Genomic DNA, 15,547 nt, shown 5'->3' with positions numbered 1-15,547 from the left:
CCACGGCCGCCCTGTTGGTGGACCAACGGACCGAACGTTTATCACCAGATGAAATATTTTCCCCAAAGTGTCATCATGCACAAACACACAAACATTTTTCTGACAACAACAAGTCAAACACTTTTCAGAAATTCTTCATAAAATATATTTTGGTCCAAAAGCTGATTTGCAAAAATACAACATGTGCAATCATCGAGTAGATGAGGCATCACACAGAGTACTACTGTATCTACGCTGCCTTGCCAGTGTTTAGGAATGCTGTATCATCTCACTGTGTTAAGGCTAACTGCACGAGCTACTTAAATGTAGTGTTATGGTCAAAATATTTAACACAGTACCCTGGTTATCACTAAATCATTACAATACACTGACAACAGTTCCTAGCTCTATTGCTATATTTTTCTAAGTCTTATCCTATGACAATGATTCACATAGCGCACGTTTTCCATTCCAATGCACAAAACACTACACCGTGTTCAAAAGGAGTCTGTCCAGAATAATGATGGATGGGCTCGTTTTCAGGAGGTGTTTTGATGTCGAATTACACATCGACACATGATGTATTTTATTATAAAAAAAGGCAGGACTGATCCTAAAATCAGTCGCTTCATTAATGCAGGTTCAGCTCTGTGGGTAAAGGAAATGCTCCTACGTCGTCTTTACAGGCTGCGGTAGCCACGAGAAGCAGGGCTGGCAAAAATCTACTATTTAAACACACAGATTCACTGTTTCAACTGGCAAGGTTGTTCTGTACATTTTTTTTTTTTTTTTTTTAGAAATTTAGTAAAGACTTTGGTGGAAAACAATATTTGATCCATTGAAATTGTGTTTCATTTAACTGCTGTGTCAGCACAGAGTTGATTTAATTGTATGCAAAGTGCAAATCCTGCTTTGATAAAGCTTTGATCCCACACATTTGGCACTCTAAACATTCAAATGGCCTGCTTCAATAGATAAATAATATTATTATACTAGACAAGGTCACTGTCTAGACTACCAGGAAGAAGAATATGAAGATTTTTTTTTTTTTTAATGTCCATCGTGAGTCCAAAAACTTTACAGAAGCTCAATCGATGGATTTTTCTTTTAATCACTCATATCTCAGCAGCCAGTTAGCTTAGCTTAGTATAAAGACTGGAAACAGGGGAATACAGCCATCCCCTATTTAAAGTTCACTAATGAACATGTCATATCTGATTAATCTAATCTGTACAAAAACTAACATATAAATAGAAGACACTGTGTTTTTACAGTGAGTCATGTCCCACAGTTCTTTGCCAGCTGCAGTGTCTCAGTTTCCATGAATTCATTTTATAATTAGAAGTGCTGGAACATAGAACCAGTCTAGCAGTTTCAAGTCTTTAAGCTAAGCTAAGCTAAGCTAAGCATGTCCTGGCTATAGCTTCATATTTAACAGACATATGAGAGTTGTATCAGTCTTCTCATCTAACTCTCAACAAGAGAGTAAACTCATTTCCAAATATGTCTCATTTATGTTTAGTTCATGCCTGAGGAACCAGAGCAAACTGAAAAAAAAAAAGAAATATATTCATATTTGATCTATTACTGATGTGGTCTAACACTATGAACACTGATCAACAGCAGTTTGTTTCCAAGTACCCCATTTCTCCAGAGCTATTCCATTAAGAGTGCTTAATATTTATAAGAAAAACATCTTAAATCTAAAAAATAAATATATGCATCAGAAGTAGTACATTATATTGCTACAACGAAAGAACGTAGTTTCGCCTCAGATCACCAAATTTAAATAATGATCTGTATGTGCATACTATTTTTGGTCAATGATAAAATTGACTTTTAGCTCTCAGTCAGATTCAGTTTGTGGCAGTGTTCACAGCTGAGTGTTACGCAAAAATGTTTGAGATGAAGTCGCGAAATCGTTTGGCGTACTGCTCAGGGTGGACTGTGGAGATTTCAGCACCAGCCTGCGACAGAGACAGAGACAGAGAGAGAGAGAGAGAGAGAGAGAGAGAGAGAGAGAGAGAGAAAAAATCATCATCTGTTTACATTGAATATTTCATGATGTGACATGAGAGCAAACATCAACAATTCTTGCTCTGTGCAGGTAAGACTGAATGTTTTGAACAGCTGACAGCAGCCTCCTCTCCTGTGCTACTCACCCCGTGTTTGACAGTTTTTGCTGCATGAGCAGCTTTCTTCTTGGTGTCGTACTGAGTGAGTACATCGATCAGGCCCATGAAGTAGACCTCCCTCTGAGGGGCTCCTGTGATGAAAGGCAGACAACAACCAGGGTTATTTTTTATTGGGCCTGCACAGACAACAGCAGCGACAGGCTTCATATAAAAATCATCAGCATAAAAGCTCTTATTATTTTGTGGATGACCTAGATGATGATAATGGAGATAAAAATTATAACACACGCAACACTCATGACAAACAGATCCAGACTCGTGGATCTTCATTATAAAGATTACTAACAACTAACAAATTCTTCCCCATTATCAGTTAATCTGCCAGTTATTTTCTCAATTTTTTGTGTATAAAATGTTTGAAAACTGTGAAAAACCCACAACACAAAAACAAAAAGCAACAAATCTTCACATTTAAAATCAGCTGGAAATTGTAAATTATTGTCGTTTCTGCTTGAAAAGTAAATCAAATGATTACTGAATTATCAGAGTGGTTTCAGATTAATTTTCAGCTCTACAGTATAAAATATTCTACCTGAAACAATTGATTGACAGATACGTTAATCAACAATGAATCAGTTTGAACCGTTTTCAAAAATTAACTTTGAATCTCAACTTTTAAACTGACAGACGAGAAGTGCTCTGACAAAATGGAAACGCGAGCATCTACAATTTCATGACACCTGTGATCCATGTGAGGGAGATCATGTGATTCATATTAACTTGCAGGGTAGGAAGAGCTACACAACCTTAGCACTTGATTGTTAGTCGGTATCAGGAGATACTCAGAGTTTAAGTATTAGAATCGGTACCAGGAGAGAAAGAGGTGGACACATTCATTCCTGCCTGAAATCAATCCGAGTATTTTTTCATCCTCGCATTTTAGTTTCACTTTTAAATTATCTCAGTTCGTGGCTTGAAGCAAACATTCACCTGGACAGCTCCCGACCGCGTACACGTCCACGTAGGGGTCGAACTCTCCGGGCCCCAGAGGTTTGCAGGAGGACATGTAACCAGCGATTCCCTCTGGAGAGGTGCCGTAAGAACCCGCCGCGGGGCCCAGGGCCAGGCCGTTCTCTGCGTCCTGTTCTTCCTCGTTGGACACCTCCTCTCCTTCCTCCTCCTCCCGTTCAGCTCGGCCCACGTCATGGATGCCGAGCAGAAGGCTGTAGTCCATGATCTTCAGCTTCACCAGAAACTGGGGGAAAATGGGAGAGGGATGTTTGCTGAGAGGCTTTTACAACAACAACATTCATTTACTGTGAGAGGGAGATGGAAGGTAAAAAAAAAAAATAATATTCATATTTGGCATTTCTGCTTAAAAATGTTCTTAAATGATTTTAAAAATGCTTGCTGATTAATCTTCTATCGATCATCTCACAGTTTCAGATCTAGTTTAATGTCATAATATCCAAATTCTGCTCCTTCCCTGTTAAATGAATATCACATCCATACCCCTGCTGCCAAAATGCCAACACAGTCAGGAGCGGTGCGTCCTTTACGTGCAGATGCTGCCGCTGTGTGGTCGACGTTTGCAACAACAGGAAGGACTGTGACATGTCACCCACCTCCACATCTCTGTTTAGTTTCTCCATGAACTTCTCCTTCTGCTCCTCGGTTACGTAAACCTTCTGCATGTTGTTCCTGAAGTCCATGTCCTTGAAGGTAGGAAGCTCTTTTACCTTTAGGAACAAAAAACATCTTAGTGGGATATACTCTATGGGACGAAGAGGAGGCAGCTATTTATGCTATAAAATGGATATAAGGCAAGATGTTTCAATTCACCCGTTCTTTGTCACTTGCTTCACGAGCCACCAGAGACCCCTGCAAGAACAAATGGTTGTAAATATTATGATTCGTACATTTTGGAAACAAGAGCATTGAATCATTTCTAGTCAGTGGAAGAAGCAAAAGGTGTGAATTAGGGCGGGAGTTAGGCGTTAGGGCGACTATGTTTTAGTTTTGAAACATCACTTCTGCCACGTTTTCACCTCCCGTCCACACTACTCTGGAGTTTTCAAGCGCCTATGTCAGTGACTTTTAAAAACGCTGTTGGCCCCGTTTTAGTTTGAAAACCGCGCGGTTTCTGTTGTAGTCTCGACGGGCAAAAACCGAGACCTTTGGAAACGATGATGTAGACACCCGTGGTCGCTCCCTGATTGGGTCTTATCAGTCTCGACTACCAGGGGTGAATGAAACATGAATAACGAAATACAAGCATTACTGACCTTGTTGTCTTTGCCAGAAGCTGTTTTTTTAGCTAATTTCTGTATTTTTATGCGGCAACTGCCTTTGCTATTCCTCATTCGTCGTACTTTCTGTAACTACTCAACTTCAGAGTGGACAATCTGCTTCTGTTTCACACATGTCCAGTGTACCTGAATGGTCACGTAAGTATGTGTTTTCAGGTGTGCAGTCTGGATGGAGATCATTTCTGATACAGAGCTAAAACGATCATCTGGATGGAGATTATTATTTTATTAGTATTAGTGTGGATGTAACCTATTATTTTCATTATCAGTTAATCAGTGCATCAAGTTAGGTCTATAAAATGTCAGAAAACAGCGTAAAACAGTTTCCTAATCCCAGTGGGATGTTTTCAAATCTTGTTTTGTCTGATCAACAGTCTAAAACCCAACAAGCTTCAGTTTTCAATGATACAAAACAGAGAAAAGACGCAAAACCTCATAATTGAGAAGCAAAAATAAGGGAAAGTTTAGCATTTTTTGCTATTGATGATCAAAATAGTTGATTCCTTTTTTGTTGTTTAACTAAATGATTAATCAACTAATCCTTTCAGCTCCAATGCGAAGTAGCAATTCACCTGTCATCTCGTACATTTCCCTCCTTTGTTAAAGCAAACTGATATCTGCATGACTTCCACATTTTACTATGAAGCGGTGTGGAGAAGTGGGACGTGTGATTAAAAAGGTCAGTGTTTTCTGTGCAGTTCCTCCTCACCTTCAGGTCGTACTTCCTGTGTACCACCAGTCTGTGGCTAAACATGTTCCTCATTACGATCAGGTAGGTCTCCTCACTGTCCACGCTCACCCGGTACATACCCAGGAACTGCGGCAGCAGGGTGCTTCCATGACACTTGACTATGTGCTGCAGGGAGGAAGCGACAGGGAATTTACATGGCAGGTGCAGAAAATATTCTCACAGATAAAGAAAAATGCAAATAATAAAAAATTAATTGAAAGGGGTAAAAGACTGACTCACAGGTGAAAAACATGAAAACAAGGCACTCAGGGTTACATCTGGTAACGGTCAAAGGTCACTCTGAATGTAAACTAATTATTGAGTCTATCCAGGTTAGGCTTTTAGCTGTGCTCAACACCCTCTGTAGCAGTTAGTTAAAATAGACTCGCACTTCAGACTGACCTCATTCAGTGTCCCCTGAAACAGACACGAAGAGTGATGTCTTTTTAACATCCTGCCCCTCCACTGTGTTTTGTACATTGATTTTTAAGGTTGTACGTTACCTGAGCGAGCCGCTACTGTGATTCAGGTTATAACATGCACTTTGAAAATGTTTGTGAAGAAAATTTGGCAACTAGGGTTGCAACAAACAATCATATTTATTATCGGTCAATCAATTATTATCTTGATTGACCGATTTATTGTTTGGGCTATAAAATGTAAAAAAAAAAAAACTGTGAGACGCCCATAACAGTTTCCCAGGACCTCAGGTGACCTTTTCAAAAATCCCTTTTTAGCCTGACCTACAGTCACAGATATTTAGTTCACTCGCATAAAAACAGGGGAAAGCAGCAAATCCTCTCAAACGAGAAGCTGGAACCAGGAAACATTTGACAATTTTGGATGGAGAAGAGCTTATTTTTCTGCTGACTGACAAATCAATTAAATGATCAATCGTGGCAGCTCGGCACTAAACAGAATGACAACATAAACCAACATAATCAATGGTTCCTTCGATCCAACACACAATCGGCAATCTAATAAACAACGTAGCCAAGGCTGCAACTAATGACTATTTTAATTATCAATTAATCTGCCAAATACCGACTTTCCTAATTAATTCATTAATCATTTAGTCTATAAAGTGCTAAAGACAAACCAAAACTATCAAATTGCTACACTTGAGAAGCTGGAACCAGAGAATATTTGGGAGTTTTGCTTGAAAAATGACTGAAACCAATCAATTATCAAAATATATAGTTTTTTTTCCATTCAACATATCAATTAAACGATTAATTGCTGCAGCTCTAAATAGAGTTGGGCGACATGACAGTATGCACTGTACCATGAGATTATATTTGAAGGTTAAGGTTTAGCCAAGTTACTTATATCACAGTAGCTGTACTTTATGTAATGGGCAATGTTGCAGTTTAATGAGCAGGATGATCTACAGGAATCAAAGTGATATACTGACTTCATGTGTCGTGTATTTCATTAATTGGATTCACCAAAAACAGACATTCCTCTCTGTTTATTTTGTCTTTAAAGGGCTTTTCAATTGACCATTAAGAGAATGTTCACCATCATTAATAGAGATTTAAAATTACATATACTGTGATACATATACTCTGTTTTGAAGCCTGAGATCACTCCCAAATTGACTGGCACATCTTTCAATTTAAAGATAAGCACCAAAACAACAACTAAACAATTCGAGCACAGTGTTAATGGTTTGTTGATGTGTGAAAAAAAAGGCTAGTTTTTAATCTCTAAACTCGTGTATGTGAGTGTTAATGATTCATGTGGTCAAAACAAAATACTGATTTGGCTTTTAGAGACTGACACCTACACTCCACATCTGCCGAACAACAAAACCTGATCCTTAACCTTCTGAAAATGCATCCAGATAACGCCTAGAAGCCAAAAGCACAACCGTGATGAAGCCTTCTACAGAACCGCTCTCATGGCTGGACCAGCTGTTTCAGCACAGCATCTCAATATTCAGTTCATTCACAGAGATGATTCAGCTGAAAAACAAAGACAGGTTCATTCAAAACAGCTGTTCAGCACTGCAAACATGCACCACTGATGCAAAGTATTGACTAGGAGTCTGATAGAATAAACTGCAACCTGCAAACTGTCATGATCTATGAAGGAAACTGTGTAATGCCAACGCAGTCGGCCTGATAACAAAGAGTTCATTGAGGGCCAAGTGAAACAGAGCTCTGAAACAGAGCTGCCATTTTCCTCATCTCCCTCTCAGTTTTATGTAGGCTGCATAACCACAGGCTACACATTCCAATAAGAGCTCAAAGCAACCAAAAGTTTACTCAGTGGTATGTTTAGCCTGAAGTGAGACCTAGTTTTTGAAGTATGCATCCAACTCAGTGACACAAGTCTGAACACTAACTCCAGTCTGGGCTGTAAACGTGAAATAAAGCCGAAGCAGAAACAAACAAAACAGAGGTGAAAGCATGCCACCTCTTATCTCTGCTACAAATGTACTCTACTATTTACATGAACATAGATGTGGAGATAGGAACATTTGAATATCAGTAACAAACCAACAATCATATAACAGAGCATTTGTTCTGTCGTTGGCTAACCTTGATGATGACAAACACCGCTCTCTTTTTTGGAGGGATATTTTCCCTCCTCCCCGACAGGGAGGTCAGCGCTCAGGTTCACTTTGAGAGAGGCACCTCAAAGCTACATTTAGTGTCTCGCTTAAGGACACTTCAGCGGGACAGATGTTTGCCGTCCTCTGGTTGAACACGTAACTGTCTTCCTACTCACTGCACCACTCTGCTGCTCCCGGCAACACGTTAAATCTTAAAATAGTCATATTTGGGTCGACCTCGCTCACCTAAGGGCTCATTTTAAGAACTTTAACAAACGCTCTTGGGGTTTTTTTTTTTGGGTACAAAAGGTCCAAACAAAGGTTACAGAGAAAATAAGTAGGACATGTGGTGCCGTAGATGTGAAGCTTTACACACACAGTTCAGTAAAGCAGACAGGAGGTGAGTGTGTGGATGGCAACACGCCTGGAGACTGAGAAAAAGAAAAACTTGAATGAATGACTGAAGGAATGATTGAATGAACAGGGGGGCAGAGGGAGGCTTATTTATAGCCTGAGTTTAACTCCAGGATCTATAACTGGGGCTTACTCCAAAATTCATGTCACCTATTTATTACTATAACTCATCCTGCAGCTTCTGGCCAGATCCTGGTCCAGGTTAAAACTCAATCAGTAAATTAACATATTAACACACAGTTTATCTAAAAAAAAAAAAACAAACAAACAAAATGAACTCATCTCAAATCTGGTGATATTCTAGATTTTTCTTTGCAAACACATATCATGAAAAATACAAAGACCAACAATGAATTGATGCTACTAACAGATAGTATCTGAAACCTGACGTGCCGTAGAGAATCACGCTGGCACCCCAGGGAGCCACACGACTGCATTGGCTGACATGTTCTTTCATTATGATAAACATGGGCACTGTAGTTTACTTTAACTCAGTCCAGCATACACCGTCCTGCTGCCATTAATACTCACTGGAGTACCAAATGTGTATTAATCTATAGCAGGAAACAGTCCCCAACGATAATGATTAAATGATAAAACTAAGCCTAAATTGAACGAGAATAATAAAACCCTGCAATTCCTCAACTCCCGGTGTTAGTGTTTCTTTACATCAGCCTGATATCTCCAGACAGCTGGAAAGCCAGGGTTAGCTACCCAGCAGGCCGAAGTGGAATCTGCTCACTGTTTGGCCGACTTCATTAACTTCACCTCTCATAACCAGATAATGTCTCAACAACAAACCGAGGGTGTCGCCCAGTGCATCAATCCCTCTCGTAGAATGCAACTGTTTGAGTCACTATGAGGAAGCCAGAGCCAGCTAGCCACCTGGAATCACAACTGTAAACTGTGGCCAATGTGCAGGTAGTGCTACTGCTCACATCACAAGCCCCTCGTCCACCTTTATTCCGCCTGGCCATTCTATATAAAGGGTAAGGACACAGAAATGGGAGTATTGTTGTTCCCACTTTAAGCCACCACCGGAGTTAGTCAGAGAGCCAAATGACATCTGTGAAAAAGAAAAAGCCGGCATGGTGGGCCAGATGCAGATGCTGCTGTGTTACATGTCACGCCAGTATGCTACCTAAACACACACACAGTGGTGGTATTATGCCGGCTTTATTGGTTCAGTGTAAACGAGCAAAGGCTAATGGTCTTCTTGATGGAAATATAACAGGATCTCTGTATAAAAGGGGGCTAAAGTTTATGGGTTTATCTTCCATTGTCAAAATGTAGACATTTTACACACTGTGCAAAAAACTAAAATTTGAATTAATCACACCTGTTCAATTAATTGCTGAGGCCAAAAATAATCTATATATTTATCGAATATTTTCAGTAGGAAACAATGAGATTAGGGCCACAGGGAAATCAGAAAGTATTAAGACACGGACTAACACATTATTGGGTTTTGTCTTTTCATGGCATTTCTTGACAATAAGAAAAATACAGAACATCACCAGACTTACTTTAACCATCCAGACCTTACCTGGTGATACTCAGACAGGATGTTGTGCATGTCTGCAACATCCTCGCTGGAGATTTGCTTGATGACGAGCGTTCGGTCGTAGGAGTTGAGGAGCAGACCCTCACCCTGGTCGTCTCCACTCCTCAGTGGGGGGCTGCGAGTCAACGACACCTGGGGATTATAAGACACATGTTGTAAGATACATCTCTTTGTATTTGCAATTAAGGGACACTACATAAAAATACATTAAGTGCATAAATAGATCTGCAAACTCAGTATTACATCAGAAAATCAAATACCTGATAGTCCAGATCCTCAATACCAAAGCGTTCCCTTAGATTTCGAAAGACCTGAGGACAGTACTCCTTGAACTTGAAATGTCCTGGAAGGTTTTCTCTACAAAAAGGGAGAAGAGGTGGGAAAGTGAGAAGGAGAAAATTTTCTGCGCCAACACACAAACATACAGATCTTTCACGCTCTTTGTCATTTATTTATGTTGTAACTCAAGTTTCTAACAGGCCTCAGAGGATACTGTCTGTTGCATTCTAAGGGTCACATTTTATTATATATAAATTAATGGTGCTTGTATATTTACTTATTTCTGTGACTTACTTGTTGAAAAGGTGGTTGTTGACTTTGATCTTAGTGTTGGCCTTGAAGTCATCAGGCAGCAGCATGACAGGAACAGGCACCTGGTTGAGATCATTGATCTGCAGAAATAAGGTAATTACAATCAAACAGTCCACATTACTGTTTAACATAAATGCAACTAATGATTATTGTCTTTACCCATTATACAGCTGCAATAATTAGCCAGTTGCCATTTAATGGTTCCTGCTTCTCCGTTGTTAAGATGTGTTGCTTACCCTTGTTTTAAATGATAGTAAACTGATGATGACTGACTGATGAAAACACCTTGAGCTGTAGGAAATTGTGATGGGTATTTTTTTTACTGTTGTATAGGCCATGCAATTAAATCTGCAGATTAATTAATAAAGAAAATGTTCAATAGTTGCAACCCCAGTAAATTCATCTGATTATTTTCACCCTTAATCATTTGGTCTCATCAACAACATGACAAAACAGTAAAAAATGTCCACCACACTTTCATGATGCCCAAAGTGATGCCATCAAATATCTTGTTTTGTCCAACCAACAGTGCAAATCCTAAAATATTTAGTTTACTACAATGTAAGCAGAGGAAAAGGAGCAAATTTTTACATTTGGGAAGCTGGAACTTTTTCAAATTTTTGGTATTTTTCCTTAAAAGATTTTATTTGAATTAAAATTAAACGAGTATCAAAATTATTGCTGACAAATTTTCTGTAAATCAACTGAACAACTCATTAACTAATCATTGCAGTTCCAGTCAAAAAATTTGCTAAATGTGCATTTGCATTCCTGAAAATATGATTTATAATACGGTTATAATGGTTAACTATTCTCCACTGACACTTGGGCTGCAGCCAATGTTAGTGAAATGAATGTCATTAACTCACACACCTGAGAGTTAATGAGAAAGTTAGATGTAGTTACACTCGTTATGCTGCATTCTTTCACCCATCAGATTCACACAAGTGACAAGACATTTCAGCTGTAGTGCAACTGCAAAGTTGTTTTGTTTTTGTTAGTTTAAAAAAAAAAAAAAAAAAAAAAAAAAAAAAATCACACTGGATCTTGAAAATTGTTGCAAAATATGGTGAGACCATAGCAATTTAATTGCATTTTAATTTAATTGCATTTTGGCCAGATGTGTATAAATGAGTATGAAGATCTCCTGCATCCCACCTGTCCACATTTGCATGACCGGATTAAACTCCCATGGGGAACCATCATAGCTGATATTGCACCTCACACGTCAAACAGGGCTACAACAAACGATTACTTTCATTACCGATTAATCTGCCGATTACTTTTATAGTCTATAATTTCTCACGTTCATGTTTTACATTTCCTGACACCTGAGAATATGTGTAGCTTTGGTTGAAGATGACTCACACAACTTAATTAATCGACAGAACAGATTGGGGTGAACGTGGGGCTTTTGAGGGCCTCTGACGGTCTGTAGCCCCCGGGCAGTTACCCACTTTACCCGGGTGGTGGGCTAATCCAGGCCTGAGTGCGACTGAATCTAAAAGGGCCACGGACTTCAGTGTAAAACCCTCGCCTCTCCGCTGACCTGCTCGCTGGAAGTCTGTGTCAGCTGCTAACGTTTCTGCTAACTGAGCTAGCTGATAAACACCACACATCGCGGTTAACGTTAGCACGGGCTAACATGCTAGCTCACCGACTCACCGAGTGGTTGACGCCCCACATGAAGACACTCAGGACAGGGTCGCTGGCCCGAAACACCTTAACCTTCTGCTGCACAAAGTGTTTCTTTTTCGTTTTTGTCTTCGGCGCCAGGATCACCATAGGACTGGAGGTGGCCCCCGAGTTCCCGAGGGCAGCCATGACCGTAGACAGGCTCTCTTCGTCCCCCGCTAAGAGACTGAGAGCGCTGGTGCAGGCGGTGACACTTCCTCCTGAGGGCTGAGCTAAACTCTCACCGCGCCTCCCCCGAGTCTCTCACACCGACGCGGCGCCGACAAGCCAAAGGTCAACCGTCAAACTCTGACCGTGTTACGCCGACTCTAAATTAACGTTTAAACTACCGAGCTGAATCATTACCCGACGTCGTCCACGCCATATTCCTACTGACAGTTCACCACCGCCCCCTCGAGCCCCCCCCCCCCCCCCGTGTTTTTATAAACCACGTGGTGAGTTCATGATCGACAGGTGGCAGGGACCAATGAAAATGATACTACTGCATCAGTTGACTTCAGTCGGGTGGTACATCGCAGTTTTATGGTGCGTTCAGTTAAGATCGACGGTCGGAATTATCAGCTCTCAAACACTAATTCACCACTCATTCAGTAGGGATTACTTTGTTTTGTATTTTGTTATTTTACCATCTCATAGACCGTGGCAAGGAAATATCCTGACATATTGTATACAATTTATTTTAAACAGTTTAAACAGTAAACATAATCTGCAGCTTTGGATCAATGAAAAGTTTAATGTTGTTTCTGAAACTGGTATAATTTTTGCATAATCCTGTATATTGGTTGTTCTGACATGAGTGCAGCATCATTGAATATGAGATCTTATTGTACATGATTACTAATTCAGGTGAAAGATGTTGAAACATTTGTTATGGATAGTAGTGAGTGATAATGAAAGAGAGACAATGAGCCTGATGGGAAAGTTATATCTATCTTTGATAGATCTTTTGTAGCTGTGTATTTCAGTATCCTACTTTAGCTGGGGGAACCCAGATGTACTCTATGTACAGTAGGTGTGTGATACAACAGCTGCCATTATGTATGCTCAAAGAGATGTTTATCCTCTAGGGGGCAGAAAGACCCCAAAACAACATGTCAGCATCAAGCTTTGAGGGAACCTACAGCACTGAGGAGTCCTGCAGAAACAGAGCTTCCCACACTTTTATATCTTTTGGCTTTGTCATTAAAGGGGCATTGTTTAAAAATTGGCCAACTGGTCAAATACATATACCAAAGAAATAGGGGGCTGCATATTACCGGAAAGTTGGGATGTCCACTGCTATAATAAGAATCAAGGAAATACAGTCGTTGGCCCTTCCTCCCTCCCCCCCTCCCTCACCCCCCTGGCCCTGGCCATCAGGCATACCAGGACAATTCCTGGCGGGACACCACATTAGTGGGCTGGTGAACCATCAAAACAATCCAAGAGGTTTTTCCCAGCACTTTCTTTGTACCTGTCTTTCAGGGTGCACATGAGACCATGCCTGTTCCGGGACAATGATCACTGGCCACAAAAAGCTGAGCTAATGTTAGCTTGACTAAATCTAACCTCAGTAGAAGGCAGTTGTTGACATGTTGCCAAACCTGCATGGATTTGGGAATAGTATTTTCCACACAGGTTTCCCTAGCAATCTAATTATGTAACTGGTATTTAGCTTTCTTCTGTCCTTGTTAGACTGACAACAATGATTTCAACAATTTTGTGTATTTTGACAAATAATTTATTAATTTTATGTGTCACTTTCACATGATGAGATGAGAATTTAAAGATTAACGGCTGAAAAGCAGTGTTTCACTGGCCTCTCTAGTTGGAAATTTCAAGCTGATTCCCTTCTGCTGAATGTAGTAGGGTAAATGATGAACAAAATAGTATAAATGATAAATGAATGATTCATACTAATTTTACTTTTGCATTGGTAAGAAGAGTGCCCTTGTTTCACCTCTAAACTGAAACAACAGTGAGGTCATGAGGTCCTGGAGTACACCTGTACTTCACTGCAAAGTGAGACGAGACCACTGGAGGTCAGCAAAAACAAGATTTTTGGCCAGAGCTTAAAAAAAAAAAAGAAAGAAAGAATGTGGGAACAAATAGAACCAGTCAAAGATAAATATTTGATGAAGCTGTGTGGAACGGCAATCCACAAAATTTAGATTAAATTAAAAAAAATTAAACCAAAAAATTAATTCAATAGTTTTGCTTGTGTGCAAGTTGCATGCGACTAGGGGCACAACTACAGCTAGTGGTAATCAGGGAACCCTCACACTCAGACACACTCAGAACCTAGCACGGGAAAGATCCAAAAACGGTGATCATAAATGGGATAAAACAGGAATCCGCTGACATCTTTACATCATATTGATGTCAATTAACATGTGATGTGCCTAATAAAATAAATGAATAAAGTATATTAAAAGAACGTAAACATTTCATTATGAGGACAAAATGAGTGTAGGATCTTTGGTATTGACTCTTGAGCAATTAACTTGATGCTAGAGTCCAAGCAAAGTATATGTTATAAAAATATATGAAAATAATTTACAGCTTCTGCAAAACATCAGCTTTAACATGTGTGACATTTTCTAAACTTTGACCCAGGGAAATTAGTCACACCAATCTATGTGCATCCAAGACTTTTGATGGAACATTTGAGAATTTAATTTCAGAATATAAATATTACTGATGTCATAATTGTATGGTTTTAATTGAGTTATACAAAACTGTGCTTTTGCTTAACAGACACATCGGTAGCTTCATTTGCTCAATGCACAGAAAAGAACCTCCAAGAATAGCAAATGCAACCACCCTAGATAGAGAAGTAGGACGTGTGGTGATGTGATTCTACAAAGGATCATGCTTCCTCCTTCATTTTCTGCAAGGCCTTCATTTCATATTATGCATGGACAAATGGGATATTCTATGCTGTTACCTTGGAAACAGGCATGTATCGAGTCCCTGTGTGGAGAAGAGGGAGAGAATTATCCTTTATGTGCCTAGTAATGGCAGAAAAGCAGCATGACTCTAATGTGCTCTAATGTGTAATTTCTGTTTCACTGCTGGCAAATGGTTACTGTGACTGCAGCGGGGTTTCTCACAGGCACAGCAAATGGATATAAGCATGAAGCCTCAAACCATGGCTCTTCAGATCAATAATATGTATTAAATTGTTCATATGATTCAGAGGAACTCTCATTCAGATACTTTTCTCTTTTTTTCTGCTGAATGAGGTACCTGAGGCTTCAGAGGTGACTATGCAGGAGTACTGTAGCCTACTGTTTCAAAGTGCTATTTTGGTTGTTTCTAGGATGAAATATTTTTATGTAATGTAATATTTATGTAAGTATTTAGATTATTTATCCAAGTAAAATTGCAAGACCACACAGTAAAAATGCTCCATTTGCAAGTAAAAACATTAAAAATCATACTTAAGTAAAAGTACATCAGTTTTATTGGAGAAATGTACCTAAATCAGAAGTATAAATTCTTCTAATACACAGTGGTTTTCTCTATAGCTTATAGTATCATATATAGTATTATTATTAATGATGCATTAACATGTAGGCAGCTCGTTAT

The 15,547-nt window shown here is 39.5% G+C and overlaps 1 protein-coding gene across 1 annotated transcript; it reads right to left on the bottom strand.

Annotated features, from left to right (window-relative positions):
• Positions 1 to 121: 121 nt before the first annotated feature.
• Positions 122 to 12,367, bottom strand: pip4k2ca (phosphatidylinositol-5-phosphate 4-kinase, type II, gamma a). Its single transcript, XM_023431704.2, has 10 exons — positions 11,948 to 12,367; positions 10,265 to 10,362; positions 9,952 to 10,048; positions 9,674 to 9,823; positions 5,133 to 5,279; positions 3,957 to 3,995; positions 3,740 to 3,853; positions 3,105 to 3,369; positions 2,142 to 2,245; positions 122 to 1,946 (listed from the first exon to the last, which is right to left on the bottom strand). Exons 1-10 carry the CDS (start codon positions 12,104 to 12,106, stop codon positions 1,866 to 1,868), a joined length of 1,254 nt encoding a protein of 417 aa, XP_023287472.1. The 5' UTR covers positions 12,107 to 12,367; the 3' UTR covers positions 122 to 1,865.
• Positions 12,368 to 15,547: the final 3,180 nt, after the last annotated feature.

The sequence above is a fragment of the Seriola lalandi genome, unplaced genomic scaffold (genome assembly GCF_002814215.2).
Source record: "Seriola lalandi dorsalis isolate HSWRI2012SDOR001 ecotype SW California unplaced genomic scaffold, Sedor1 jcf7180002054927, whole genome shotgun sequence".
Classification (NCBI taxonomy): Eukaryota; Metazoa; Chordata; class Actinopteri; order Carangiformes; family Carangidae; genus Seriola; species Seriola lalandi.
Note: the sequence above shows the minus strand (reverse complement) of the source record. Positions and strands in the feature narration are given on the sequence as shown.